The sequence below is a fragment of the Candoia aspera genome, chromosome 4, assembly GCF_035149785.1.
Source record: "Candoia aspera isolate rCanAsp1 chromosome 4, rCanAsp1.hap2, whole genome shotgun sequence".
Taxonomy (NCBI): Eukaryota; Metazoa; Chordata; class Lepidosauria; order Squamata; family Boidae; genus Candoia; species Candoia aspera.
Window position 1 is genome coordinate 52,057,184 of NC_086156.1, and position 27,539 is coordinate 52,084,722.

Sequence of the window (27,539 nt, forward strand, 5' to 3'; positions counted from 1 at the left end):
GCATACTTCCAGTTAACCATGTTTGATAATGGGCTCCAGGTTTGACAACTCCTCCCAGTCTTATCATTTCTATGTCACTCTTTTATTGTCTATCACACTAAAATGCTTTTTAAAAGAAGAAAATTCATTTTCAAGGGAAAATCAGAGTCTTCTTTAAAACTTCCTTTTTAAAAAAAGATTGTTAGTGATAAGAATTAATTAAAATAATATTTGAGTCATTTGGACATTATAGATCAATTTCACCCACTCATCAGGACTCGGATTTCCTTCCTCACTTGGGCATTATTTTACTTATGAATTGGCTCACATTCCACATGAAATAAGATTGACTTTTTTGTACCTTCAGATATAATGATAAATTAGAATGTAAAGGTTTGCTTCAATAAACAATTCACACAATTATAAAAATAAATGATAACACAAATGTAAATAATTTTATCTACAAATGACTTGTTAAAAACATGCCAGTTGAAAAGTAGTTTCCACTGAGTTCCTTTAAATGTGCAGGAATGGGGAATGTTTGGTCCTCCAGATGTTGCTGAACTACCAATTTCAACGTACTTCACTGGGTCTATCTTCCCGCAGTTAAGTCCAGAAGGCCCGTCGCGTCTTACAGGCAGCCGGCTTCCTGCGTCTCTGCTGCAGCCGAGCGCCTCAGGCTTCTCCGTGCTGAAAAGTTGAGAGCCAAAAACTCGGACGGGCGGCTCTCACTCACTCTCCAGGGCCGCCAGCCGGATGCACCGGATCTGCGCGCTTAAGAGGTTCCCCGGCCAGAGGAAGATTACGGCGACCTTCCAGAGACCAAGACGGCGATGGCCGTTCTTTCAGCTAACTTTCAGTAAGCTGGAGCCCTCCATTATGTGTAGACTATGACTTTCGGAACTCCCAGCCATCAGGGTGGTCTTCCCGAAAAAGACCCCACTCCGCCCAGCAAATTAATGCCCGCTCCCTTCGGGCGGCGACGGGCGGAGTGAGACAGACGGGTGGGTGCTTAGCTCTCCGATCAATGGGCGGACGGCGCCAACCCTAATCAATGGCCGGCTGCGGCTGAGACGGCGGTGTTTGCTGGCTTTCGCCGGGAATCCGACGTCTCGCCTCCCTCGATCGAAGGTCTTAGCTTCGCAGCTGTTGCGCAAGTCCGTGCCGGTCTTCTAGGAACGGCACCGAATGGCTGCCGAGCCCTGTCTTAACTGGAACAGCAGGGAGCTTTTGTTCGTCGTCATACCGCCCCTGCTTTGCCGAGAGGAACTTCTCCGTCTTCCCCCAAGAAAGGTTGAGGGAAAAGCCTGGCTGAAGTCCTAGTGGCATGGTAGGAATAGGGTGCTCCCAACCCAGTGATGCTCTCCAGGTATTTTGGACTAGAGCAGAATCAATGTGAGTCAGGATGGCACACAGTGTAATGGATGCTGTAGTTCAACCAAGCTATTAGCTTATCAGTCATCGGAATAAGAGAGATCTGATTGTCTTAATGTGAGCACTGTCTTGCTCCAGGTTTGCCCTGCTAGAAGTAGAGGATTGCAACCAAAGATTGGTTTCCTGGTGTCATATTCACCTGTTTTCCAGCTTGAGTCCAGTTTACTGTTTGTTTCCATTACTCTCAGCCACCATGCCCAACCTAGCTTCCACCAGATACATTTCACCATCCCCAGTCAGAGGAACCCCTTGGTGATACACATCTGGAAGAACAGACTACTGTATGTGAGCAAGGTTCTAATCATTATTTTACAAAATATTGTCTTGCCATAGCCAGTGTCTTGACATGATCCAACTGTCTCATTTTTAATTTTTTTGTCCTCAGTAACATGCAGATTGAAAATTGTCAACATTTCTTTGGGGTGAAAGTAAAAAGATTCATTCTTAAAACAGGGAAGATTCTTGCCTGATGAAATAAATCAGTTCAAATTCAAAATGACTATTTTGAAAGCTGATTCAGAAAAGTATCCCATTCAGAAATCTCAAGTTTTCATTGATTTCAATGGACACTGCTTCCACCTAAGTATGATACCTTTCTTGTATAAGTTTAAGTCACCAGAGGAAGGGGAAATGGCTATCCTGCTGGCCTCGATATTTCATTCTAAAAGCATTAAGTTTCTTATCCAAAAAATGCAAACCCCTTGGTCTGTGATGGGTCATATAGAATGGAATTCGGGCTCAGCTCAAGTCCTGTTGAAATCAGTAGGTCTCGAGCTAAGTTATGGCTAACTATGGATTCAGTCCATAAATTCCTCTGGATCTGTTCTGCATAAGCTAGCATGTATTGCTACATCTGTGTTTGGTAGCTCACCAAATAATCTACCCCAAATAGCCATTCATGGTGAACTAAAAGGGCCTAATATTCATGAAATTACAAAACTTCATCAGAGCACTGATGCTGTGATTCCATAAAATAATATGAATCAGCCCAGTCCCCTAAAACACCTACTTAGATTTCAATAGGTTATAGTTTCAACTGAATGTGCTTAAGATTACAGTATGGCAAAAGTGTGTGGATGTGGATGTACATTCTGGCTAGCGAAAATCAGGACTTAAAGGATTTCTAAAAAACACAAACACACACCACTCTAATCCTATCATGCTTATGCAAATCTCAAGCATATCCTGTGCAGTCCAATCCAATGCCTATTTTGTAAGAAGGGTGTTTTGCTAAACTCAGTCACTGGGGCTTCAAAGTTATTCCCTGCTGGAATTTCATTGCCAGCACAGAGCACACCGATTGGTTCTAAAGTCCCTGGAAAGCAGAAGAGAATATCAGAGAAGTATGGCCATGCTGTGGATGTGATTAAACAGCAGAATTTCTGTTTTTCCTCCTCTCAGAGCCTTTCTGTTCCATCCCTCCACTGCCACCACTCCCCACTCAATCCCCAGTGATCTCTCTTTCAAATGCTCCACTCTAAGGGAAAGTGTATGGTGCTCCCCCAATTGCGTCAGTTCTGTGCAAACAAATGACAGCCTTTGAAGCACATAACCAGACTATTTAAGGGGCAGCCCCGAATGGCTCTGCTACATTCTGGAGAGTGTTTCTTCTCTCGGGTGGACAGCAGATACCTGCACTTGACTTGAAAGGTAAGATTGGAAGATTTTTGCCAAGACTCTTTTAGGTGGGGAAAATAGAGCAGCAGTGAGTGACCAGCATCTTTACACAGTTTATGTCATCAGAATTTCTCTCTAGAGTTTTGCTCAATAACAGTGTGAATGAAATCATCTGCAATGTTCAAAATTGAGGAAGACAGCTTAACAAGCACCTTTTAATCTTAACCAAATTGTATGAAGCTCATTCATAGCATTTATTTTGGACAACAGCATTGGATTTTGGGGGTAGGGGGGTGCTTGAAGTTGCTTGCTAATGGACTGCTGTACTCTGAGGCTAATTTCAGTATTTTTTTCCTAAGGGAAGCTGGGATAGGAAAGACTTTTTCAACAGCATTCTAAAATATATTGTCAGGGAACCAAATTTCTCTGTGCAGTGAATCCTATGCACCTCTGTTCAAATATAAATCATCCTGCACCAAGAATAGGTATTACTCTTGAGTCTGTGAGTAGAGGAAGCCTTAACTGTTTACAGTCTTTTAATCATTTCGATTTTTATCTCTGCATTACAATATTTGGATTGTAGTCTAGAAGTAACGTCATCATAAATTTCTAACTTCTAAGATTTGGGTTAGTAGAAATATTGGACACGGAACAAAATGTTGGCACTGTGTTACTTTTCCTTTATCTTAAAATTAAATGCTGACCACAGAACATTTACTTAATTATGATATGTCATGTACTAAGCTTGTGAAAGACCTAAAACTTGAAAGACTTTTAAGTTCTTTCAGTAAAACACAAAGTACTCTTCCATTAAAATAATTGCTCTTATATACATTTAGCTGGAGAGTGATCATATTTTGATTTATCATATATACAGGAAATGTATGCTATATTGCTGTATATCGTATAAATATATCAAATTAAGAGCTAATATTCACATTTTATTTCTTTCCTTCACACATTCAGAATAAGGTGAAATCATGATTATGTGAGTGAATTAAGGGCACACCTTTTAAAGCCAAGTCTCCACTTTTAATCACTGTTCTCTATTAACAATCTGGTTCAGCATTAGACCCAGTAAGAGCTATATTTTTTACCCTGGGATTTTCCTCTGCATTTGTGGATCTGGAATAGGAGCAGGGGTTTCATTTACTCCAGAAAAGTCGAAATAGATTACCAAAAAAAGTGCAACATTGTGCATGGAAATATAATGTATAATGTAATGTTTATAAACTGTACGTAGAATAAAGAACAAGCACAAAGGTACTGAAATAAACTTTTCAATGTATTTTGAAAGCACAATCTTTGCAAATCGGAGCATGACCACCTTTCCTTCTTATTCCTCTTTAGCTATGTACAGTGGGATTTGCATCTGCCTGTTCCTGGCTTTGCTGTCTTTGAGCTCCTTGGGACAGCAAACATCTGGATCCCACCATGCCAATCCTGCAGTGACAGATCTCGAGCAGAGCTTGCTAGAAAATCGCCGGCATGCTCGTATTCCAACCTCAGGGAAACCTATCCAGCTGGTAGATGGCAGCATTGACCAAAAAACCAACCTTGGAGCTCTGATAGCCAAATATCTCCAGCAAGCCCGAAGAGGTATATCTTTTCAATCATTTTCTACTCAAGGCATTCTTTGGTTTTAAAGAAATCCCCTTCCAAAATTCCATACATGAATAGATTCAAACTGAAGTTAGAGTGACCTCATTCTACCAGACTTGTGAAAGAGCAAAGGCCAGCATTATCAATCATCCCCACACAATATGGCCACCCCAACACCTCTGGAGAACACTAAGCTGGGAAGGTGGCAGAGACATGAAAGTTGCACCTTATTAGCAATCAGTGCAGTAACGTATCTTTTCCCAAACTGGCATCATCCAAATATGTTGAGACAACAGATACCAAAATTCCAAGCCAGCATGGCAGTTGAGGATTGTCTTTACTTAGATGGGTCTATCTTCAAACATATGCAGGAATCACTGATATTTCCCCAAAGCAGAAGAAGGGTAGTACAAACTCCCTCTCCTCTGCCACTTATCATATCTTTCTCAGTTTCATTCTCCCAAAGTGTCTACCTTAATCACCCAGTGGTATCACTGTAAATCCTTTTGAGCAGGTACAGTAAAGAAATGAGAGGTTTATGTTCAGAAGTAGTGTATCTCCGCATACCGGAAGACAGGGAGGTTACAAGAGAGAGACTATTGCCTTGATGCCCACAAACATTTACAGCCATTTATGGAAACTGATTGCAAGGCTAGCCAAAAACAAGTGATGGGCCCACATGAAACTGTTGAGAAGCAGAAGTCCCAATCCCCAAATGCCTTCTTTAGACTTTCATTTTTTTCCAAATAGGAAACAAGGAAAACAGGCATTGACATCTGCTACAGGTGTTGCTGATGTTGCATGCACCATAACATCATCATGCAAATAGCATGGATGATATAATTTGAATCAGATGTCTTGACATGATCGATGCAAATTATATAATTCTCACCATTTGCGTGATGACACATGTGTTGTCACTTGTCTTCTGCAGGCCCCCATATTAGCAGAGAATAACTAGGGGAAAGTAAGTAAGTTAATGAGTTGGCTGACAAGAAGGAAAAAAAAGAGGAAAATCTCATTATGGAAGAAGAGATGAAAGAAAGTAGCAGTGTGTGCTAGCTCTTCTTTTTCAGATCATTCACTCTGGAAGATGTAATCTTAGATGTTAATATGTTTACATGAAAATGGCATGGTGAAGGTCTGTGTATGTTATTTGCTTGCATCTCAATATTGATTGCACTAACAACACAACAAACATCAGTGTGAGCACACTTGTGGATCTTATTTCCACAGAGGCAACAGGATAAGCCTCTAACTTGCATAGGGCTTTTTTTTTTGGTCAAGAGAATTCCATGTCCCACCAATCCAATTAAATGAACTTTGAAATCTGTTCTGAATTATCAGCTGGATAACTTTGTTCAATTCATACAGTGCCATCAATTACCTTCTAAAGAGGAGGAGAAATAAATACCACACAAGAGATCTAAATTTAGATTCAGACCAGTCTGATAACTTGTACAAAGATATAAAGAAAATTAAAAAAAAAACAGTAATAAAAACTGGGTGAAAATTCCTGCCTATATGTACAGGCATAACTCAGAGATATTATTGGTTCAGTTACAGACCACTGTAATAAAGTGAATATCACATTAAAGCAAGTTACACAAACTTTTTGTTTCTCAGTGCATATAAAAGTTATATTTACACTATACTGTAGTCTATTAAGTGTGCAATAGCATTATGTCTAAAAAACAATGTACATACCTTAATTAAAAAAGACTTTATTGCTAAAAAACGCTAATCACCATCTGAGCCTTTTGCTGTTGGAAAAATGGCGCCAATAGACCTGCTCTATGCAGGGTGGCCCAAACCTTCAATTTGTAAAAAAACGCAGTATCTGCAAAGCGCAATAAAGAGAAGCACAATAAAATGAGGTATGCCTGCATTTGTCTTTGAATTAGAACGCTTCCTGAAACATAGCATCCTCTGCTCCCAATTCTTGGCTTCTCCAGTTTCTTGAAGATACTCAGTGCGAATCAGAGGCTTCTAAGGACCAAAAGCTTGGTCTTTATCCAGCCTCTCACCATGGACTTCTCTCTAACCCTCTCCTTTACAAAGACAACTCTTTTATTTATATAGCCAGTAGATGGAGAGGCTGGGAGAATATGCTTCTCAGTCAGTATACATAACAAAAAGCCATCCCTCACTCATAAGGGTGTGGTTTGCAAGTCTGACATGCAAGCTACATTCACTCAAGTAGCAATAAGTTTCTCACATAAATGATCTATTTGTCCTAATCTTCCATCCTGATTGTTCATGTACATCACCCCGATAAAATGTTTGTATAATAAGGTGTTATTATATTGATGTCTGCTTGGAGTTAATTTTTATGAATGTCTAAAATAATGTATGTTCTCTTGTTGATGTTGATGCAAAGCATTTGTTATTACCATGACAAGATAAGGACTTGTCATGATTCATAAGATAATGGAAATAATTGATACAGTAATGAACATGTCTCGAATTAATGTCACAAGATGGGTGGCCTTCCTCTACCAAGCATCCTCCAGACATATTGAAACTATCAAGTGTTTGAGAATTATAAACGCTTTCATCTAAAATATCTAGAGGGTAGCACGGTAGGAAGCCTGAACTGTAATGGATTAGAATTGTCAGTTAAAGCAGTTAAGGAGACTTGAAGAAATATGCCCTTAGGATTAAAGTGACATTTATAGCAAAATAGCTGAAATATGTCTGAACTGATGTACATGCTTGTACTCGGGTTCTTTTAAAGGCCCGTCTGGGAAAGAGTGATAGGTAAGGGAGACATTCTTCAACCCTCTCTGAATTGTTGTCCTACAGGGCTTTTAATTGCTAATAAAGATTATTTTAAGCAGATAATTTTCTCTACAATCAATTGCTCTCCCCTCCCCCAAATAAATATGCAGTATAATTATCCTGTAATAAAGATTACTGCGATCCCAATACATGCATTTGTGTGTAATATATAGTTTGATCCTAAATTCTTGGAGAGACTTTTCTGGTCAAGGGAGACTGTTGCACTGCATAGACCACTGATCTGGCTTTGTATACAGTGAGATAGGTTATTGTATCACTTGAGGGATATCTCCCTCAGAGCAGGATGGCTCCCAGTGGGAGAAACAAAACCCATACATCCAAACCCTAATTTAAAACAAACTGAAGTGTTACTAACTCTGTTTGGTTGAACTTTCTTCCAACTAAATGCTTTCCAATCGTAGGTTAAATTACACCCCAGGTTCCTTGAAGCTGTTTCACTCCCACTTGTTTACAACATTAAAAGGGAGATTATAGGAACCAAAGTAGATGAAGGGCAAAACGGGTGTGCTCAATTTAATTTCAGAGCAATCATTTCCTAATCTAATTGTTGGCAGAGTGCTAGAAAGCATTTGGCCCAGGAGAGATCAGAAAAGTCACACGGCAGGCATTTCGATAAAAATAATTTTATTTACAGAAAGCAAACATATTTACAGGCTGTTTGCTGAGAGGAGAGATTTCTCTCAGCTGCATATTCTCTGCAAGCCTACACAGAAGGGAAACTGAAATAAAACAAGTTCAGGCAAGTTCCTCCCTTAGGCAATGCAACCATTAACACGTGAAAAGGGGACAATTAAATTCAACCTCTTCACCCGGCCAAAATGATTAGTTACCATAGTAACCTTAATCTGTAGTAGAAAACATATTAACACTCCCCTTTTTATACTACAGAATAAGACACAAACCAATTTTCTTTGACAACTCTGTATGTCTTTTCATTCACATTATTTTAACATTATCTCCCCTTTGGTTTAACAGAAAGCTACCATCCTTCTTCCTGTGTATTTCCAAACCTAGGTAATTTGTTACAGTTCCAAGGCTTTTTAATGTGAAATGGCTTTTCATGCAGGGTTCAAAATCAAGCCTTTGTTTTTCTGTTGATGTGAACAGCAGCAAATCATCAACATAAATGCACAGATACATACAGTCTTGTTTGTCTTTCTTCATATACACAGATGGATCTGCTTTTCCTTTTTCAAAACCAAAATTCTGCAGTTTTTCATCTAATTTTTGGTTCCAGGATCTAGCAGCTTGTTTTAACCCATAGATTGACTTCTGCAGTTCACAGACTAGATTCTCCCCTTTTTCATAGCCAGGGGGTTGCTGCATGTATAATTTGTGGTCTAAATCACCATAGAGAAATGCAGTTTGAATGTCATAGTGGTGAACTGACATTCCTTTGAGTGCAGCAATTTTTAACAGTAATCTGATTGATTCACCTTTAGTAACTGGTGCAAAAGTTTTGTCAAAGTCTAAATCTTTCCTTTGAGTGAACCCTTTTGCAACTAACCTTGCTTTATATTTTTGGATTTTGCCATCAGCATCCCTTTTCAGTTTGAAAACCCACCTGCAACCTAGACAGCATTCATTGGGAGGTAGATTTACCAGTTTCCATGTATTATTTTCTTTCAAGGATGCTAACTCCTGTTGCATGGCAGAATGCCAATTTTGTGCAATCTCAGGTGGTAAAGCATTCACTTGTTCTAAAGACTCAGGTTCTGTGAATATGTGGAAAACCTTTACTGTTTCAGCCTGAAAATGTGATGGAGGAACGCCTTTATTACTTCTCTGAGATCTGCGAGGTAATACAAGGCTCAAATTTTGACTCCTATCACTTTCCTGAGAAGTATCTGTCTCATCAGACAGATCTTCAGTTTGCTTTTCTGGTTTAATGTCCTCATCAGGCAAAAGATCACCATCAGCAAGTCCTTGCTGTTCTCTTGTGGTGGTCAGATCCACTGGAGAGCTAGAATTTAATCTCCCCCAGTTTTGTTCAGCAAAAGAAGCGCTTTTGCTAATTATTAATTTCTCTTCCACTATGAACCTGTAGCTCCTCTGGCTTTGTTCATAGCCAACAAAAATGGCTTTCTTTGTTGTGGGGCCTCCTTTCCTTCTCTGTTGTTTTGGAATATGAACCCATGCAGTACTACCAAACACTCTAAGATGGTTTACCTTTGGTTTCACACCATAAAACAAATGGAATGGAGTGTCCTGAATCACAGTTATACAATCTGTTTTGTACATAACAGGCAGTAGATATTACCTCTCCCCAATACTTAAAAGATAAATGTGAATCTTTAAGCATGCATTCCATCGCATTTTGCAAGGTTCTGCCCTTTCTTTCAGCAACACCATTTTGCTGAGGGGTGTAAGGGTTAAAAAGAATTTGTTCTATCCCCTTTCCACTAGGAACCTTTTGAATTTGTGAGAAAGGTACTCTCCTCCTCTATCACATTGGAGTGCAGATACAGGTCTAGGGAATTTTCCATTTGCCCATGTCACAAAACCTTTAAATTTCTCAAATGCCTCATCTTTATGTTTTAAGATGTAGATAAATGTGTATCTTGAGAAATCATCAATGATGGTCATTGCATACCTTGCTTGTCCAAGACTTGGAGCAAAAGGACCAATAATGTCAGAGTGTACAATTTCCAAAGGTCTAGTTGTAACTCTGTCACTGTGCTTACTCAGAGGAGCTTTTAGTGTTTTGCATTCTTTGCAAACTACACAATCTAAGTATTTGTCACAGGGTTTTATCTTTAGGTCAGCACACGGCTGTGGCATTTGTGCTATATACTTGAAATTAGCATGACCAAATCTCCTGTGCATCAGGTGTACACATTGGTCATGATATGGCGTGTTGCCAACTGCAGCCTTGCAGCTTGGCTTCCTTGCATTTTGCACAATGTACAAGGAGTCTTTTAATATACCAGTAGCACACAATTTTCCATGTTTACGTATGTCACAACCATTTTCTTAAATGTTATGACATACCCTGTTGCAGCCAATTGTGCCACAGATAAAAGGTTTGATTGTAAATTTGGCACATACAACACACCTTTTACAGTTTCTCCCAAGCAGGATAAATACAAGTCACCTTGTCCCATAATTTTGGTCACAGACCCATCAGCCAAAGATACGCTTTGTCTTTCAGTTTTAGACAGTGACACAAAAGAGCTTTTACAATTACATAAATGACAATTGGCCCCAGAATCTAACACCCATGCATCAGAATTACCCTTCTCAGCAACCTGTGCAATTTGGGTTGTCTGAAGAGCCTTCTTCTGTGTTGCCCTTGTGTTCTTCTTCTCTGTCTTTCTACTCTTGGGTCTCAAGGCACAGTCTTTTTGCAAATGTCCAGCTGAACCACAAGTGAAGCATTGCTGGCTGGCTAGCACTGTGGCCTCAGGTTCCTTTCCCTTCTTTTCCCTCATTTTCTGGTATTGCAGCTTTCCAGAAGAGATGGGGGGGAATCTTTCCTCTCTCTTCTCCCATTCAGCGAGTAAGCGCTGTGTAACATACGATGGGGTGAGGTCTGCTTCAGGCATAGCCTCCAGGGTACAAATCAGTGTGTCCCACGTTTCATTCAGTGAGGACAGGAGGATATATGATTTTGTGAGAGGTGTAAATTCCATTCCTCTCTCCTGCAACTCAACAAACAGCTGCTGAATATAATGCAGGTGCTCAGGAAGGCTATCTCCTTCTGCAAGGTAGGCTTTATACAGCTTTTTCGTCAGGGTAACTTTACTCCCTGCTGTTGCCTTTACATATAAGTCTCTCAAAGCATCCCAAAGTTGCTTTGCAGACTGCATGCCTCGCACGTGGACTAGCTGATTGTCCTCAACTCCCAAGATAATGGTGGCTCTAGCCCGCTTATCCTGTCTCAGCCATTCAGCACTGGGATTTGGGGGGTTTTGCTCACCAATTGGCAGCCAAAGATTCTCTCTGCGAAGATACATCTCCATCTTCAGGGCCCAATTCAAATAGTTGGTCTCTGATAGGTGCTCCAGAGGCATCGCTGAGGGCTGGGAGGTAGCCATGGCTTCTTCCTTCTTTTGCAAGTCACCTCAGCTGGCTTCTTTGTCCTGTAGACTGGCAGTTGCTGGAAAATCTCCAGGCAGCTCCAAAGAAAATCTTCACAGGTCTTTGCTACCTGCCTTTAAATTGTGCATGAGGTGTGGAGCTGATCTCTCTATTCTCTCTGGGTTTTACTGGGCTTACTGGGTTTACTGGGCTGCTTACTGGGCCCATAACCTGTTGGCAGAGTGCTAGAAAGCATTTGGCCCAGGAGAGATCAGAAAAGTCACACACCAGGCATTTCTATAAAAATAATTTTATTTACAGAAAGCAAACATATTTACAGGCTTTTTGCTGAGAGGAGAGATTTCTCTCAGCTGCATATTCTCTGCAAGCCTACACAGAAGGGAAACTGAAACTAAAACAAGTTCAGGCAAGTTCTTCCCTTAGGCAATGCAACCATTAACACGTGAAAAGGGGACAATTAAATTCAACCTCTTCACCCGGCCAAAATGATTAGTTACCATAGTAACCTTAATCTGTAGTAGAAAACATATTAACACTAATTTAGGACACTCTTTTGCTTAGGATGATTTTCTTCTCAGTAGCCACCTTGTGTTTCTTTAACTGGTTTGATCTGTGCTAAGGTGACTGAACTCTCCTCTAGAACACATGCCAAAATCTCTGTTTCAGTATCTCTGTGGCAACAAGCACTTGGTGAACCTTGGTGACTAAATAATATAGTTGATAAAAATAGTGTTTTCATAAATTACTCTAAGATAATGATAATGTTGAATAATTAAAAGGATCACTAAAATAAAAAAAAAACTTCTAATAAAATTGGGGTTGCTCTCTATCAGCTTTAAGATTCAATCTCCAGAGTTCTAGCCAGCATGGCCAACTCTCAGGAGGAAGGGGAGTGCAATCCAACAACATCTAGAAGACTGTAGGTTGTCTACTCCCAGATAACTTCCTGAATTATCTGATTCTGACTGGGGGATGGAATCCAACATGGAACAAGGCATACAATGGCCTTTTGAAATGTTCTAATGTTTGAAGGTAAAAAAATTGGGTGAGTGGTATCTCTGAATTTCTCCATGGGAAAGAGACATACTCTGTCAATTTCTCCAGGGCAGGATGCCTTCACACTAGCTACTGAAAAGCCTGATGGGAGGAGTTCCCTTATTAGGGAATCAGGGAGGCTGCAGACCACTGGAGAGATAGTTGTACAGTGAAGCATAGGTCATTCACACATTCACTCCTAGCTCATGAGAATTTCTTGGAAATTTTCTTCTCCTTTGGAAGAATTTCAAAAGCAAATCTCATTCATAAATTTGAATTAATACTGGTAGAAAAAACTGCAGGATATTTTCTTTGCTTCAGACTAGTTCACTCTATCTGAATGGTACCAGGCTGGAACCTTAAACAGCAGCACGCTATAGTAGAAGATTTTGCTACATACACCATTTGTTACATGTGGTTTTAAAAACGCGGAGACTGAAAGGATGTAATTCAAAGCATATCTGAGTGAATTGATAGAAATCTCAGATACAAGTGAGATTGAGTCAAAATTATTCTCCATGGATAGAAAGTTACTTGGGTGTTAGTTAAAGGTGAATAAACATTATTGGGCATATAAATTCCTAATACCTAATCTAACATCACAATTCAATCTATGGATATTTGTTCAGAAACAAATCCAATATAGCCAGTGAGGCTTAATCCCTAGATTAATGCATTTAGGATTAATGCCTAAAATATATTGATATAAAATTATTGTAATTCTGAAATTATAAACAACATTTTTATTTAGAATTCATAAGCAAAAGAAATAGTGATCTGAGGTATAATCAATTTTAATTTAAAATTTAAAATTTTAATTTAAAATATTAAAAATGCTCCCTAGCCATTTAACCATGAGAACAGAAGTTTCTTTGCATACCGGATTGTATCTTATGCTTCAAAACTTACATTTGGGGTTCAAACGTTTGTTTTTATTCAGTAGGAGTAACATTTGCCAGCATCTCATTGTCTAATAATTATATTCCAAACTCTCTCTCCTTCGTCCTCTTTTTCTCAGAAGACTACTTGTCCATAATAAAAAAGCATCAATATTTCAAAATATAGCTTGTTCTACGGCAGAGTTTCTGGACCCAAAGCAGCCAGAGTGGAGTACTTTAGAGATCTGGTTAGTTTAAGAAGCTAAAACGAGTTCTTTTTTTTAGCCACTGAATCTTCAGACCCCTGATCTCCACATGATCTCCACATGAAGCTGTCAACTATCATATAAAGTCTATCAGTTTTAGAAGTTACCCTATGCTGTAGAATGATTGTGCTGTTTTATATTTTTATTTTATATACATATTCTGCCTCCAAGAAAAGCAGGATACACATTTCTGTCCTCACATCAATCTTATGAGACAAATCAGCATGAAAAATGACTTTTCCCAAACAGTCATAGTGAGCTTCATGCCACAATAGAGACAATTTCTCAATACTGTTACACACTCAGTGCAAATCAGATCTATTTCTATTGTAAGGGTATTGCACATCCTTAGTGCTGCAGTATTCTACTTAGAGCGGTTTAAAAAATCACTGATGCAGCAGAGTTGAAATTTATGAACAGGTCTCCCCTGTTTTCTTCAGTCTTGACAAGAGATACACATTGCCTGTATAGACAGATCTCCAGTTGGCTAGCAGTAGACCAGTATGTCTTTATATGGGCTTGATGACTTTGAGTTAGTTTGGGGATCAGGAATGGCAGACTTCAGTGTTGCAGAATCTGCTGTGTGTGTGTGTGTGTGTGTGTATGTGTGTCAACTTGAAGCCTGAGATCAAGCCAGTAAGAGACAGTGACAAAATAATGGTTCAAGCTGGAGTAATAGAATATTAAAGGAAAAGATGCTATATTTAGCCTTGAATTTTTTGATTAGTACCAGAACCAAGTTTACAAGTACAATCTCACACAAATGGTCTTCTTGTTTTCTGACCAATGTTATTTTTATCAGTATCCTCCTGGCTTTTTTTTCTTTTCTTTTTGTGGACGTAGGTGGAGGTAAAAAGATGATGAATTTGTCCATTGTTGCTACTATTAAGAGACTAAATTCTTTAAATTATCCAGACAGCCACCAGTGCATCTTGATTCTGCCCTTTTACCTCTGATTTTAGAATGCATTTTGCTAATAAATTCTCCTAATAATACCTTACAAAAACTAGGAGAATTTATTAGCAAAATGCATTCTAAAATCAGAGGTAAAAGGGCAGAATCAAGATGCACTGGTGGCTGTCTGGATAATTTAAAGAATTTAGTCTCTTAATAGTAGCAACAATGGACAAATTCATCATCTTTTTACCTCCAGTAACTATATAGCAGTTATTCTACTGTCCACTGTATATATGTTCTTGGACTATAATTTCCACCATCACAGGACATTGGCCCCACAATATCTAATGTTCTGTCCTTGGTTTAAGATATCACAGGATTCTTTGTTATTATTAAGGAGTGAGATTGCTTATTTGTATGTTACTGTCCAATATTTAGGTTCTACTGGGAAGGTCTCTGTGATGGGATTACAGAATTTTGACCCTACACACAGGATAAGGGACAGAGACTACATGGGCTGGATGGATTTTGGACGTCGCAGTGCTGAAGAATATGAATACTCCTCTTAAAGATTGTCCAACTTGGCTTAAAAGAAATGAAAATCAAGTCCTTGTACAGAAATATGATTTTCTGTATAGAAAAATGTTGACATACTTTACAAATTTGTGTTTAAAAAAATATATGTATTTGATGTAAATTTGTCTGTAAAACTATACAATATATATTATATAAACATATGGAGAATTTTCAAGAAAAACGTATCTTTCTCCTTTAGTTTCTTACTATCCACTGTGGATATATTAAAAGTCTTTCACCCATTTCCTGATAATTTTATCACTGCAAATGATAAAATTGTTTGCAAATTAACACAAGAACCATTTGTTAATCTGAATGATTTATGCGTTAAATAAGAAAATGATATCACCCATGGATCAGATACACTCAAAAGTAGTACTGTTGTAATCAGTGAATTTGTCATGATCAACTGAATGGACTTCGATGAGTCCCCTCTATATATGGCTAAATCTAGATTTGATTCTATTTGTCTATATATTAACACTATAAAAGAGTCATTATGGCAGTACATTTAAAATTTAGTCAAATAATTTTCTAGGCATATCACGATCTCTGGTTATTTGATTTTGTGCAGTAAATGTGAAAATTCTGCTAAAATTATTCCTACCAGAATAAATAGAACATTCCTTGCTTTGTGGTGGCTCTGCATTTGTTTTGCAATGCAAAATTACACTTACATCTTTTCCTCCTCACCATCACATAATTAAGCATGTTCCTATGACTAGAAGGGATTAGAATATTCTGTTTTAGATATGAAGATAATCTTACACTGAGAGCAATCCAGATGTAGAAGTGTTTTTTAGCTGATTTGATCTGGTTCATGCAAAACAGTTGTTAGATTTTTAAAGGGGGGGGGTTGCACTTAAATTGAATAAAACAGACAATATTTTATAACTGTCATAAAACATACAGCTGAAGAGGAGGTGGACCAGCAGGAACATTGTCAGCAATAGTGGGAAAATGCTGGAAGGGGAAGGCAGCAACAATATTGGTACTAGCACTGGGAAAATGCTGGGTAGAGTGGGGATGAGCTGACAGGTTAACACTAGAAAGATCAGAAGATGCTGGAAAGATCAGGGGTGGGCCAAGTTCAAGGAGGATACTGATGAATCATCTGGTGCCTACGTCCAGTATCTATCTGTCTGTCTGTCTGTCTGTCTGTCATATGTCATAGATCAGACCAAACATTATCTCAGGCACATTAAACAGAATTTTTCCAAATATTATTTAGCAACAAATAAATAAATAATTGATGGATATTACATCTCAAGTGTTCAGCAGGAGGTGATTTTATGAGAATGACAAATTCAAAGAAAAGAATATTTGAATGTGTGGATGGAACAGAGCTCCTCTGTGTGTGAGACAGAGTTGGAAGAGATAGTGAGCCTGGCCAACAATATTTTTTTCATTGGCATCCAAATTGTGAAATAATTTTGAATCACTGTTAGAGCTACAGTATCATGCAACTTCATAGAAGAAGTTTCAGAGATTAAAAGAGAGGATCATCTTGATGCTGTCATGGGAAGTTTAAAAATGTTCCTCACTTTTACTTTCTGAAAAACTAGGGAGGGTCCTTTCTGAGACGCTTTTGCCACTACTCCTCCTTTGGACTCAAATTTTGTTTATCAGACCATTGTCTAGGCTGCAGCTCTTCCTCCTGTCTCCCAAGGTCATTCCCATATACTGTCACAGATACAGTGAACAAAGTATCATTTGAGGCTATGCTAAGTGGCATAGGTCACATCAGTTATAAAAGTAAAGGCTAAATCTCTGAAATGCTATGATTATTGACAGTATTGTGCAGCATACAATACACATACTTAGAAATGCATTTTAAAAAGTTACTCTGAATGCCTACCAGAACTATAGTAATACTTGCTGCCTGAATTTTTGGAAGCAAAGGCTAAATAGATGGGATGATTTTAATCTGTTACAATTCAATGTTTCATTGACATGTTATTTACTGCATTCTTTTAAACTTTTCTTATCCACCTTGAACCATTAGGGATGAGGAGAGATAAAAATAAATGTGACCCATGGGATAACATTGCCTTATCAAGCTAAAACACCACCATTGTGATTACTATCACTCTTTCTCAGTCTCTTCTTTCTCTCACATGCAAACACAAAGTTCGAAGTCTGTCACCATCTATCTCTTTGCCAGTTGTACATTCATTAACTAGACATTAAGGGAATGTGTGCCCACAGCCAAAGTGGCACTTGAGGTAGGACATGGACACAAAGCAACACAACTGAGCATCAATATAAACTAGGATGCAGGAGTCTCTAACTCCCTACCCAGATAAAGGCCATCAGTGCCCACTGCAGTTTCTATGTCATCTCATAAGCATAAATATAGAGAAAAAAACCTGTGATGGAACTATATATCTCTGTGATGGGTGAATTTTAATTTATGGTGGATAAATCTTTTACAATCCAATAAAATTCTCTTGATTTTGTTGTTTTATTCATAAAGGACCCTAGATTTCATTTCAAATGGTACTTATCATCTGTTGACTAGTGGTGTTAATTCTATAAAGGCTACAAAGCACAATAAAAATTATTTTATAGATCACCCCATACTCCCCTTACCTATAGGAAAATATGGTGGGTTTTCTTTTTCATGAGTGAGGCAAAACTCAACATATCTATTGCTCACACTTCATAGTAATGGTGAAAAGGTAAACACTTATTACATATACTTGCCTACACATACCTAGCTTTGTGACTTCCAGATGTGGTGGACTACAACTTTATATCCAGAAAGCAATAGCTTGTGGAAAGATAAACCACATACACTTGCTTCTTTACATAAAAGATGGAAGGAAAGAGAAGAGGACAACCAGCAGCAAGGTGGATAGACTGAGTTACAGTGGTGATGAGTGCTCCATTAGTAGACCTGAAAGACCAGGTTAGGGACAGATCATGGAGAAAATCTGTCTACTGTACATGGTCACTAAGAGCATTCGCAGATAATCAGTCAATGATCTTATTATGTTTGGATTGTGGTTTATGGTATAACCTAGCTTGAAGATGAATCTCTCCCAAGTTGTTCTGTTTAAAATGATAGAATATAGATAGTATAGAATATTATGGATTTTCAACTATAACAGACAAGCTACTCAATTATCAACTGCTAGCCAGGTTCTTCTGTTTATTTCCAAATCAGTCAATGTTCTTTAAAGTATATATGCTGATCGAAATAGCAGACTAGTTAAGACTAGTTAAGACTATAAAAGGTTTCCCACTGACTCTAGAGAGTCGACTGAAATAGTGGGAATAACTGAATGCATTAACTCATTACTTACTGAAGTATGTTTCAGAAATAATTAACAGAGTACCATATAGCTACTTCCAAGATTAATCAGCATGAATCTTTATAGGAGAAGTTGTGGTGCTGTATTTAGTAAACAATTAGGGCTATTATTATATTGTGTTGCTTGGGGCAGATTAACCTTGATTGTTTCAGCTGAACTCATAAAGAAACCTAAGTTCTGTTGGGGAACTGAAACCCAAGTTTAGAAGGTTCTTCAATTGCTATAATAGATAATACTGTTATAAAAAGAAAGCTAATATTTTTCTTTTCTCTGGTTACTGAAAACACTATTTTCATTTTTACCAGTCCCCTGCAATATTTGCCAAATAAGCCATGTTCTGTAGAAGACTAATTTCAGAAGATCATTTGGCTCTATTCCTTTTTTGACCACCAAAATATTTTTGCTTGCTAGTGAGTTTTGCCCACCTATCAAATATGTCTGCTTATTTCAGCTGTCTTGTGCTTTTTTCCCTTCCGAATGGGTTAGGGTTAGGGTTCTCAGTCAATGGTTGACAGTTACCTCTGCAAATTTATGTATCCACATGGTAAAAACAACAAGGATACTGCATCAATCAGTTATGGGATGGGCAAAATGTTTTCAGACATGAGATTTTAACACTAGTGGCAACAAAAAATAAACAAGAGATGATAACTTTTGCAGAATGAAAGGCAAGTGTCTTTCACAGGCTTCACAAGTAAAATTTATTCAAATGAAAAATTTAAAAAAAAGATACAAGTCACTGTTTTTGCTGCAAAAAAAAAAAACTTCCATGGTTTTTCTGGTGGTAACTAACTGAAATGATTGTATTGTGTAGTACTGGGAACAGTACTTTCCTTGCTTAAATTGGGGGTATTCAAGCATAGATCCAGAAAGTGTCCTTGTTAAAATCAATGAGCAGTCTAAAAAAATGAAGAAATGGATTGTGATCTCCATTTCCATAGGATAGTCACACAGATGCAGCACATGAAAAGCAGGCTGTATTTATAAACAAGCCTATACAATGTGTATTTAACAGACATAAGCAATAGGTTGGCTTAATTCACTGTGGTTAAGAGCCAGATGCTCTCCTCCAGCTTCCATGAATAATTTTGAAGGTTTAATCCCTGGCATCTGGTACTAAATCACTAAGGACTTCTATCCAATGTGTTTCATTAAATGTTTCCAGTAAATTGTGCTATCCACTGCCAATGACAGCATTTATACACATGCATGGAGATTCCCATTCATTTTTTTTAAAGTCTCAGGATGATAGATGCTAACTTATTTTGACACTGGTACTGAATACTGAGGCAGACAGCAAAGGCTTATTGAGCCTCAAGCAGACCATTGTTTGCAGTTGATGAGGTATGTTTTTGGCAGGATTGTATCTTGAATACTGAGCAAATAGTATTGCTCTTTGCTATTCTTGCCTTGGTCTTAGAGTGCCCTCTCCTGGCACAGTAATGGCAGCAGGATGGGCAAAGTAAAAATGGCTTACACCCTGACAAAAATGTAATTTGTGGAGGACTACTGAAAAATGTATGCTCGAATCACTTAATATATCACAGGAGTCTGCAGTGGGCTGTAAGACCCCACTGATGTACACAATCAGCATGCATGTTTGTTCTTGAACAATATATGGAATAATTTACTGAAGGAAGCAGAGAAAGAATATGATAAATACTGCACAAATTTATCTGGAATTAAAAGTGAACCTTGTACTTCATAAAATACTCATATAACATCACCAACCCACTATTGTCTACTTATTTATTTTTTATTTATTTTCTATCCCTTTGTTATTTTTACAAATAACTCAAGGTGGCGAACATACCTAGTACTCCTTCCTCCTCCTATTTTCCCCACAACAGCAACCCTGTGAGGTGAGTTGGGCTGAGAGAGAGGGACTGGCCCAAGGTCACCCAGCCGGCTTTCATGCTCAAGGCTGGACTAGAACTCTCCATCTCCTGGTTTCTAGCCCATTGCCTTAACCACTAGACCAAACTGATTCTTAAAACTTACTGTTGTTTTAAAGGAAATCCACTATTTCACTTTTCATGGAAGAAAACCAGAATACGATTCTAATTTTTATTTACTTTTCCTTAGTCATAGAATTAAAGAGTGAGAAGAGGCCATTTAGGCCATCAAGTCCATTGTAGCAAATGTTACAGTATGTCCCCTATTCCAAATACAGTGCTACATTTGAAAACATATGCAAGAGTGAACATATACAGGCAAAGGCTGCTGATGCCTTCCGGTAGTGCTGCAAGTCCATTCACCTACAAAGACTTTCTCATTAGATCCTCTCCCCGCTAGTCTTTATCAACTAAACTGTCCTACTGTTCAATCCATATAAGTCCCACCAATCAGCTAGCAAAGACTAGCTTCATGCAATTTTCTTGCACTGAAGCCAGCTCAAACGAAAGCATTTTAAAATACTTGTATTCATACATGTAGCATTCTCTCAGGAGTTGTGTTGCCCACCCTACTCTCCATGACTTTTATAAAGGGGTAACTCTTTCCCCAGATCTTTGTTAATGACTAGTCAAAGTTTTATTATTTCTTGTTATACTTCACATTTTTCTGTGATTGTAAATTATAAGCTCTCTTTAGTGTTGATATAGCACAGAAAGATGACATAAATCAAGGAAGCAGTTTGTCACTTTTTCAGAATGATGTTGATCATGTGCTTATTTAAAAAAGGACATAATCCTTGGTTTTACTTTGGCAATTCAAAATCAGCCCAATAGAAAGGGCCTACATTGTTTCCTACAAGTCATTAGGAGAGGACATTTTCCATTTTGGGAGCAGCAATTAGGTCCTGAACTGGCACATATCAGCTGACATCTTATTCTATGATATTTTACTGGTGACAATGAGAGTCTGATCCTATTCATGATAACTCCAAAGGAAGTTCAATTTCCAGATGACAACCCAAGTTTTCTGGATATTTATGGTAACAGAAGGGATTCAGAATGGTGTTCAAAGAATATATAGTCTGGGAAAACATTACATAGCTTCTTCAGAAGCTATCTCAGGAATCTTTGCAATTAAAATAATACAGTCTACATTGATCATATTCTGTTCCCATTTCTCAAATATTGCCTAGATATCATGCTAAGCCATATTGTGGGTTTTTTGGTTTTGGCTTAATGCATTATGTGGACCCAGGCATTGTAGTGTATTCAGTAAATACTTGTTAAACAAATTATAGCTTAGCACTAGAAGCAAACTCAGGACCGTAATCAAATATTCCTACAGTATGAATATATTTAATTCTGTAGTAATCAATGTAGACATATTTTCAGTCCACTGGATAAAGTAAATGTGTTATATCACGATATAAGTATAATAACAATGCAATTTATTTTTCCTCTTGATGTCATAAAAATAAACGAATAATTGGGCATTTATTTCACTGTTAATGCAATAGGTCAAACTCTGCTTTTGGGACTGAATTATAAAGTCACCAAAAGTCAGCAATGAAGTAAAATCACTGGCGTAAAATACTTCAGGCAATCTTTTCCTGTCTAAAAACAGATTGTTGCATTCTGTTCTTCTGCAATTTTACATATTGTTTGACAAGTTAAGTAATAGGTCTTGGGGAAAGAACAAGTACTGAACAGCAGCAGGAGGAAATATAAATGATTCACAACAGAACCTTCATTAATCTGACATTCCTTTCTAAAGAAAAATACAAATACCATTTAATACACTGCTACTTCATCTTCCCATGGCTGGCTGTCTTCTATGATTTTAAGTGACAAATAACAACACTGACCCATTTAAAACTTTTTATTCCACAAATAATAATAAAGCTTCCTGATTTAATTATTTGCTTTTTACTTTTTTATTTCACAAATGGTATCATGGGCTCAGGATACATGAAAAGTTCTCCAGACATTCATGATTTTTTTCACTTATTCAAAATTGTTAATTTATTGGTTGTCTTATGATATATCCAGATAAAAAGATGTCACAATTTTTCAATTAAGTGCACACATACAAAGGGGCAAGTAGAACTAATGACAAGGCCTGAAAAGTTGGTAGAATAAATAGAAGTCTGAAAACACATGCAAAAACTGGAGGCATGTGCCTACCCTCTTTCCTTCTTCTTCCCTAACATGCTCACTGCTCATAGTGGTACTGAACTAACTGATCCATCAAATATGTGTGTGTATGTATGTACAGACACACGCCACAGTTCATCTAATACAGTGCTATTTTAAGTAACAGCCTGGCACAACTGAAAAGCACAGCAATTATGTGGAGAGTGATGCACTGACATTAAATAAATAAATAGAATTTGTTTTTAAGAAAGCCCCAAAACACTGGCTTCCATACAACCTACACATACCAATTGCTCCTAGGTAACTCTAAGGTGACCTTAAGCATAACCACTTCTGTGAGTTTTCCTATATAACCTCCACAGAAACAAAGCAGCATTCTTCAAAAACATCCAACACCTCCAATTCATTTCAATGAGACTTGGTCAAAGAGTCTCCTAGAATGTTGAGTTCCTTTTGTCTTCCATTTCAAGTTTTCTTTTTTTTCTTTTCAATTTCTACATGCTGGACTGCCTTGGACACAAGCTTTCAGCATTATCTGAATGGGAGTTGGGATCATAAACCCTTATAATACAGGAGCAAAATAAGAAACATCAGCTTCTGCTTTTCAGTCAAACAGAAGTTTTCTGTTTCCTCCAAATGCTGGAGAACATATTGATTCAGGCTGTGACAAATAACAAATCATTATAAGAAGTCAGAGTTTGATTCTGGCTTACTGAGCCAACTATAAGTTAACATAACAAAAGGAGCCATTACCTTTGAGGAAAGAAATATTCCAAATACTGGAGCTTCCTAGTAAAATCCTAGGACAAAAAATAAAACTGTTACCCACTAATTTTTGGTAACTATATCCTTGGTATTTAGGGTGAGTACAACATCAGTTAAACTTGTAATGTTCTATTTTTTGTTTACAAAACTATTAATTGGATTTTTTTCAGTACTTCCTAAGCTAGAGAGGTGGGAAGGTGCTGCAAATGTCATTCCCCTTAACTTCTAGCACTTGCTGTTTTGGCATTATTGTATTACAGATTTAAATTTGATTTTTAAACAGGCCTACAATCAACTCATTCTACAACTTTGACTCCCAAGAAAGAAGTGTTTTATTTGTTTTAGTGTTTTTAACCTCATGAAAGCAAAAAATAATTCTAAGACTATTTCTTTTGTTTTGTGTGTGTCAGGGTGATTTTTCAGTATCTGCAACAAAACTTTATTTAAACAATTTTCTTTCATATCCAGTGCAGCTTAAAAAAAAATAATATGGAATATGAACATGCTACAACACAACAGTAGAGGCACATAGCAAGCTTAGCAATGGTTCTCAACACACATTACTTCAAGTTTATTTCATAAGGAAAAATATTCAAATCAGTTAGGAATATGAACTCTGAACTACAACTTTCCCTCTTTACTACAATGGCGAAAGAAGATGGTCAAAATGCTAAGCTACTGCTTTGATGAACACTTCATGAAAAATGAAGACTCTTCATAGAAATCACCACCCATCTTGATATTCTGCAATTCTGACAGCAAGATCAATAATCCTTGCCAGATGAGCCTATCTCAATGTCAAGTTAGGCTAACTAGAGAATTCATCATTCTTTTTTCCTATGCAAGGATCACTTTTTTTTCAGTGCAAAGAAAAAACAAAACATCCTTTCAAAAATTTAGCATGTTAAATGTTCAAAACAGTGACCTGATTCACCTATAATACATCTAATACATATTTACATCCTGTACAAATTTTACACTTTCTCTGATTAGGCACAAAGTTGATTTGTCAAACTCAATAGCAAATGAAAGACATTTTTTTAAAAAAATGGTTGAAGGAAGGGCTTGACATATATTAAGCCATTTATCGTAAGCTAGTTTGCTTGGGAAGTTTTGCTCCCATTAGGATTCCAGGTGTTAGCGTTGATGGACCTTTCATCTGCATGCTCGAACCAACCATTGTTGGGAAACTTCGATTCCTTCTAATGCCGCTGTTCAATTGAATGCCTCCAACAGCAGTTGTCACAGCAGGGCAACCCAAGGGCAAGCTCTCAGGTACCAGGCTTCCAGACTTTTGTGATCCACAGAAAAGAGGTCCTTGTCCATCGGTTAATTTAAGAGCTTGAGTTTGTCCTGAACTTACCACCTTGGTAATTCCAAACCTTTTTACTTTGTCCACTAGGTTAAGGTTCGAGACAGACACATCAGTCTGACTCTCACTGTTTCTGATGCTTTTCTTGTCCCTTACTTCCTTCAGAATTGAACTGGCTGGTTTGGAAGCCAGGAAGTTATCATAAGGAGGACTGGAGCATTTGAACTCAAAAGATGGAGGGGAAGAAGAGGGTGTCTGCATAGGTGAGTTTGGAGGAGTGGAAGGAATGGCAGCCATTCTTGGAGAATATGTGCTCAGAAGAGTGCTCCTGCCAGCTCTGTCCCAACTTTGTGGGTTATACACTGCTGCTGATATCCCACGTTCCTTGAGTAGCCATACAAGTCCTAAGGATGTACTCATTGTAGTTGTGGACTCCCGAACATTAGTGAAGGATTCTACCAAACTCAGGCGCCGAGGAGTACATGGGGTGGCCACTGGAGTGCCTTTCAAATTGCCAACACTGCTACAAGCTGGAGTAGGTGCTGCATTAAGGCTAAGGAAAAAGCAAAGTTAATATTAATATTAACAATATGTAAAACTTGGATTACTATTAAAAAAACCCTCTACACTTATACTAATACCCCTATGACTATACATATATCATGTTTCTCTAGTATTAATTAATTAATTACTTCTCAATACTATTTTCAGGCACACTTGAATTCAATTAACTCTATCAGGTCCTTTGAACTCCTTTTGGCTAATAGGAAATGATGGATATGATAAGTGTATTCCAGTTATGGCATATAATTAATTCTATTTCTGCTGCTATATAATCAACTAATGGGGAATATGAGAAGCACCAGCTGAAATAAAAAGAATGCTCAAAGAAAGCCTTATAAAAGATAAGGCTTATTATTTTAAAGGAGGGCTTCTTAAATACAAGCTCCATTCTGATAGACCTCATCCATAGTATGATCCTAAAAGTACAATTTTGTGTACATGACTGAACACTGTTAATATAGCAAAGTACAGAAGACTAGAATTGCATACATTTCATCTCAGTGTAGGTGGTAACATATGAAGAATGGACATATTACTTTGTGAATAATAAGAACCATCCCACTTTTATTTTATACAACTCAAGACACTGTAAATAATGTTCCCACCTCCCTTTCGCCCACAACAGCAAACCTGTGAGATGGGTTGGATTGAGAGAAAGCAAAGTCATGGGGTAGCAATGTCTATAAGGAAATTTAGTGTTTCTTTCTACAATGTTGATTTCATCAATTTATTTAACACATCATTTTAAAAACTACAATTAACTAAAGCCTGAATATAAAGGTTGAATTATGCTTTGATGTCTACAAGTTTCAAAGAGACCTGTTTTTTTTAGTCCTGGGAGTTGTGAGTGCTATATTTCTTATATACACATTATATAACTTGGAGAATGAGTCTCTCCACAAATATAATAAAAATTAATGTTCATGTTTTGGTGACAATCTGTAATTGTCTTGCTTAGCGGGTATTCATCTCAAGCCAGAGCCTTTCTTACCTCTCATTTTTTTCAAAACAAATCCATGCAGTAAGTCAGAAAATGCCAATCAGAAATCAGTTCCATTAAATAATGCAAAACACAAAATGCACACTGCATGCAGGTGTATCTAGATGTTTGTTTTATTGTTCCAGTTGCAGTAACTTGTTTTCTTTCCCCACACTCCTGATTTATTTTTCTTTCGAGTATAATGAGATTTCTACCTCCAACTTATTCTGATTACAGTGGTGACAAGAGCAACACAGCAATTCTTCTCTGGCATGGCATGAAATATAAGCCTTTCCAGTACCTTGATGCTAACAAGTCACGTAACCCTTCAGAATGGACACTTAATGCAAAAAAAAAAAGAGGAAGAAGCCAGATTCTATCTCAAAGTTAACAAAAAACAGAACAAAAAATAGAACAAAAAACAAAAACCCAATTGAAGCCTTTTTATATTAGGTCCACTGGTGGGCATTCATCTTGCAAGATAAAAGAACTGATTAATGGAAGTAGGACCCAGAAACTGATAAATATTGTACACAGAACAGTTGTGATGTTATGAACATCTGGGAAAGACACTGCATATTGATCAAGCTGAGAACAATTGCTGGGGTTTGAGTAACACTGACAGATAACGTAATTCCTTATTTCTGTGCTAATGTTTTCCCACCTTATAGTGGGCCTGAAGGGAGGCAGATATTCAAGATGTAAATAAACCAACCCTTATGTGAATCAAATGGAGATTTATTTGGGAAAATATTCCCAGTTTTTGTCAAGTTACTTACGTGGTTAATGTTTGACAGGACAAAATATTCTGAGCATGTCCATTTCTTAAATCACTAAAGGATTGGCTTTCATAGATTTTAGGTGATTTCTGACAGTAGGGATCCTCCCAATTCATAACAAGTTATGAATTTTTATGTATAAAAATTGGGCCACCATATTTAAGGGCCAAAATTGCCTTCATGAGGGCAGAAGAAAGCATCTGAACATGGGGACGTAGCATACACATCAGCAGAATTCTTGGCTCTACTAGCAGTTATAATCTAGGAACAACTAGCTCATCAAACTCTAAAGAAATAAGCTTGTCAGCTTCCATTGAAAAAACAGTTCTGTTATTCCAATTAAAAGCTAATTTTTTAAATGCACTTTAAAAATAGCAGTGAACTACAAGCTGTACACAGGAACAGGCAACTGGCTGGGTTTGCACTTTGGACTAAGCCATAATTTTATAACTTGGTGGGTGGGGCTGTGATGTTGAATCCAACTATTATGGTTTAGTGTTACATATGTATCACATCATAATGGCTTATGTAGTACAATATGGTATTAAAAAATCCTGGCTTAATATTGTGCAGGAGTATCACCAGTTGTGTTGCAGAATACACTATCCACCAAAATAAAAGTCATAGGTGCTGGGCTTATAAAGGCA

At 37.6% G+C, this 27,539-nt stretch overlaps 2 protein-coding genes across 9 annotated transcripts in view; one reads left to right on the forward strand and one right to left on the reverse strand.

Moving 5' to 3' along the window:
* Nucleotides 1–2,969: 2,969 nt before the first annotated feature.
* Nucleotides 2,970–15,758, forward strand: CCK (cholecystokinin). The gene is made up of 3 exons (XM_063304137.1): nucleotides 2,970–3,063; nucleotides 4,381–4,629; nucleotides 14,990–15,758. The coding sequence occupies exons 2-3, from the start codon at nucleotides 4,383–4,385 to the stop codon at nucleotides 15,118–15,120; spliced, it is 378 nt and encodes a 125-aa protein (XP_063160207.1). The 5' UTR covers nucleotides 2,970–3,063; nucleotides 4,381–4,382; the 3' UTR covers nucleotides 15,121–15,758.
* A 6,445-nt stretch (nucleotides 15,759–22,203) lies between these two features.
* TRAK1 (trafficking kinesin protein 1) overlaps nucleotides 22,204–27,539 on the reverse strand; it is a 101,027-nt gene continuing 95,691 nt past the window's right edge. For all 8 annotated transcript variants that reach the window (XM_063304146.1, XM_063304145.1, XM_063304143.1 and 5 more), the window contains one exon: nucleotides 22,204–25,123. In XM_063304146.1, coding sequence (XP_063160216.1) covers nucleotides 24,343–25,123 — 781 coding nt within the window. In that variant the 3' untranslated portion in view covers nucleotides 22,204–24,342. The remainder of the gene's footprint in view (nucleotides 25,124–27,539) is intronic.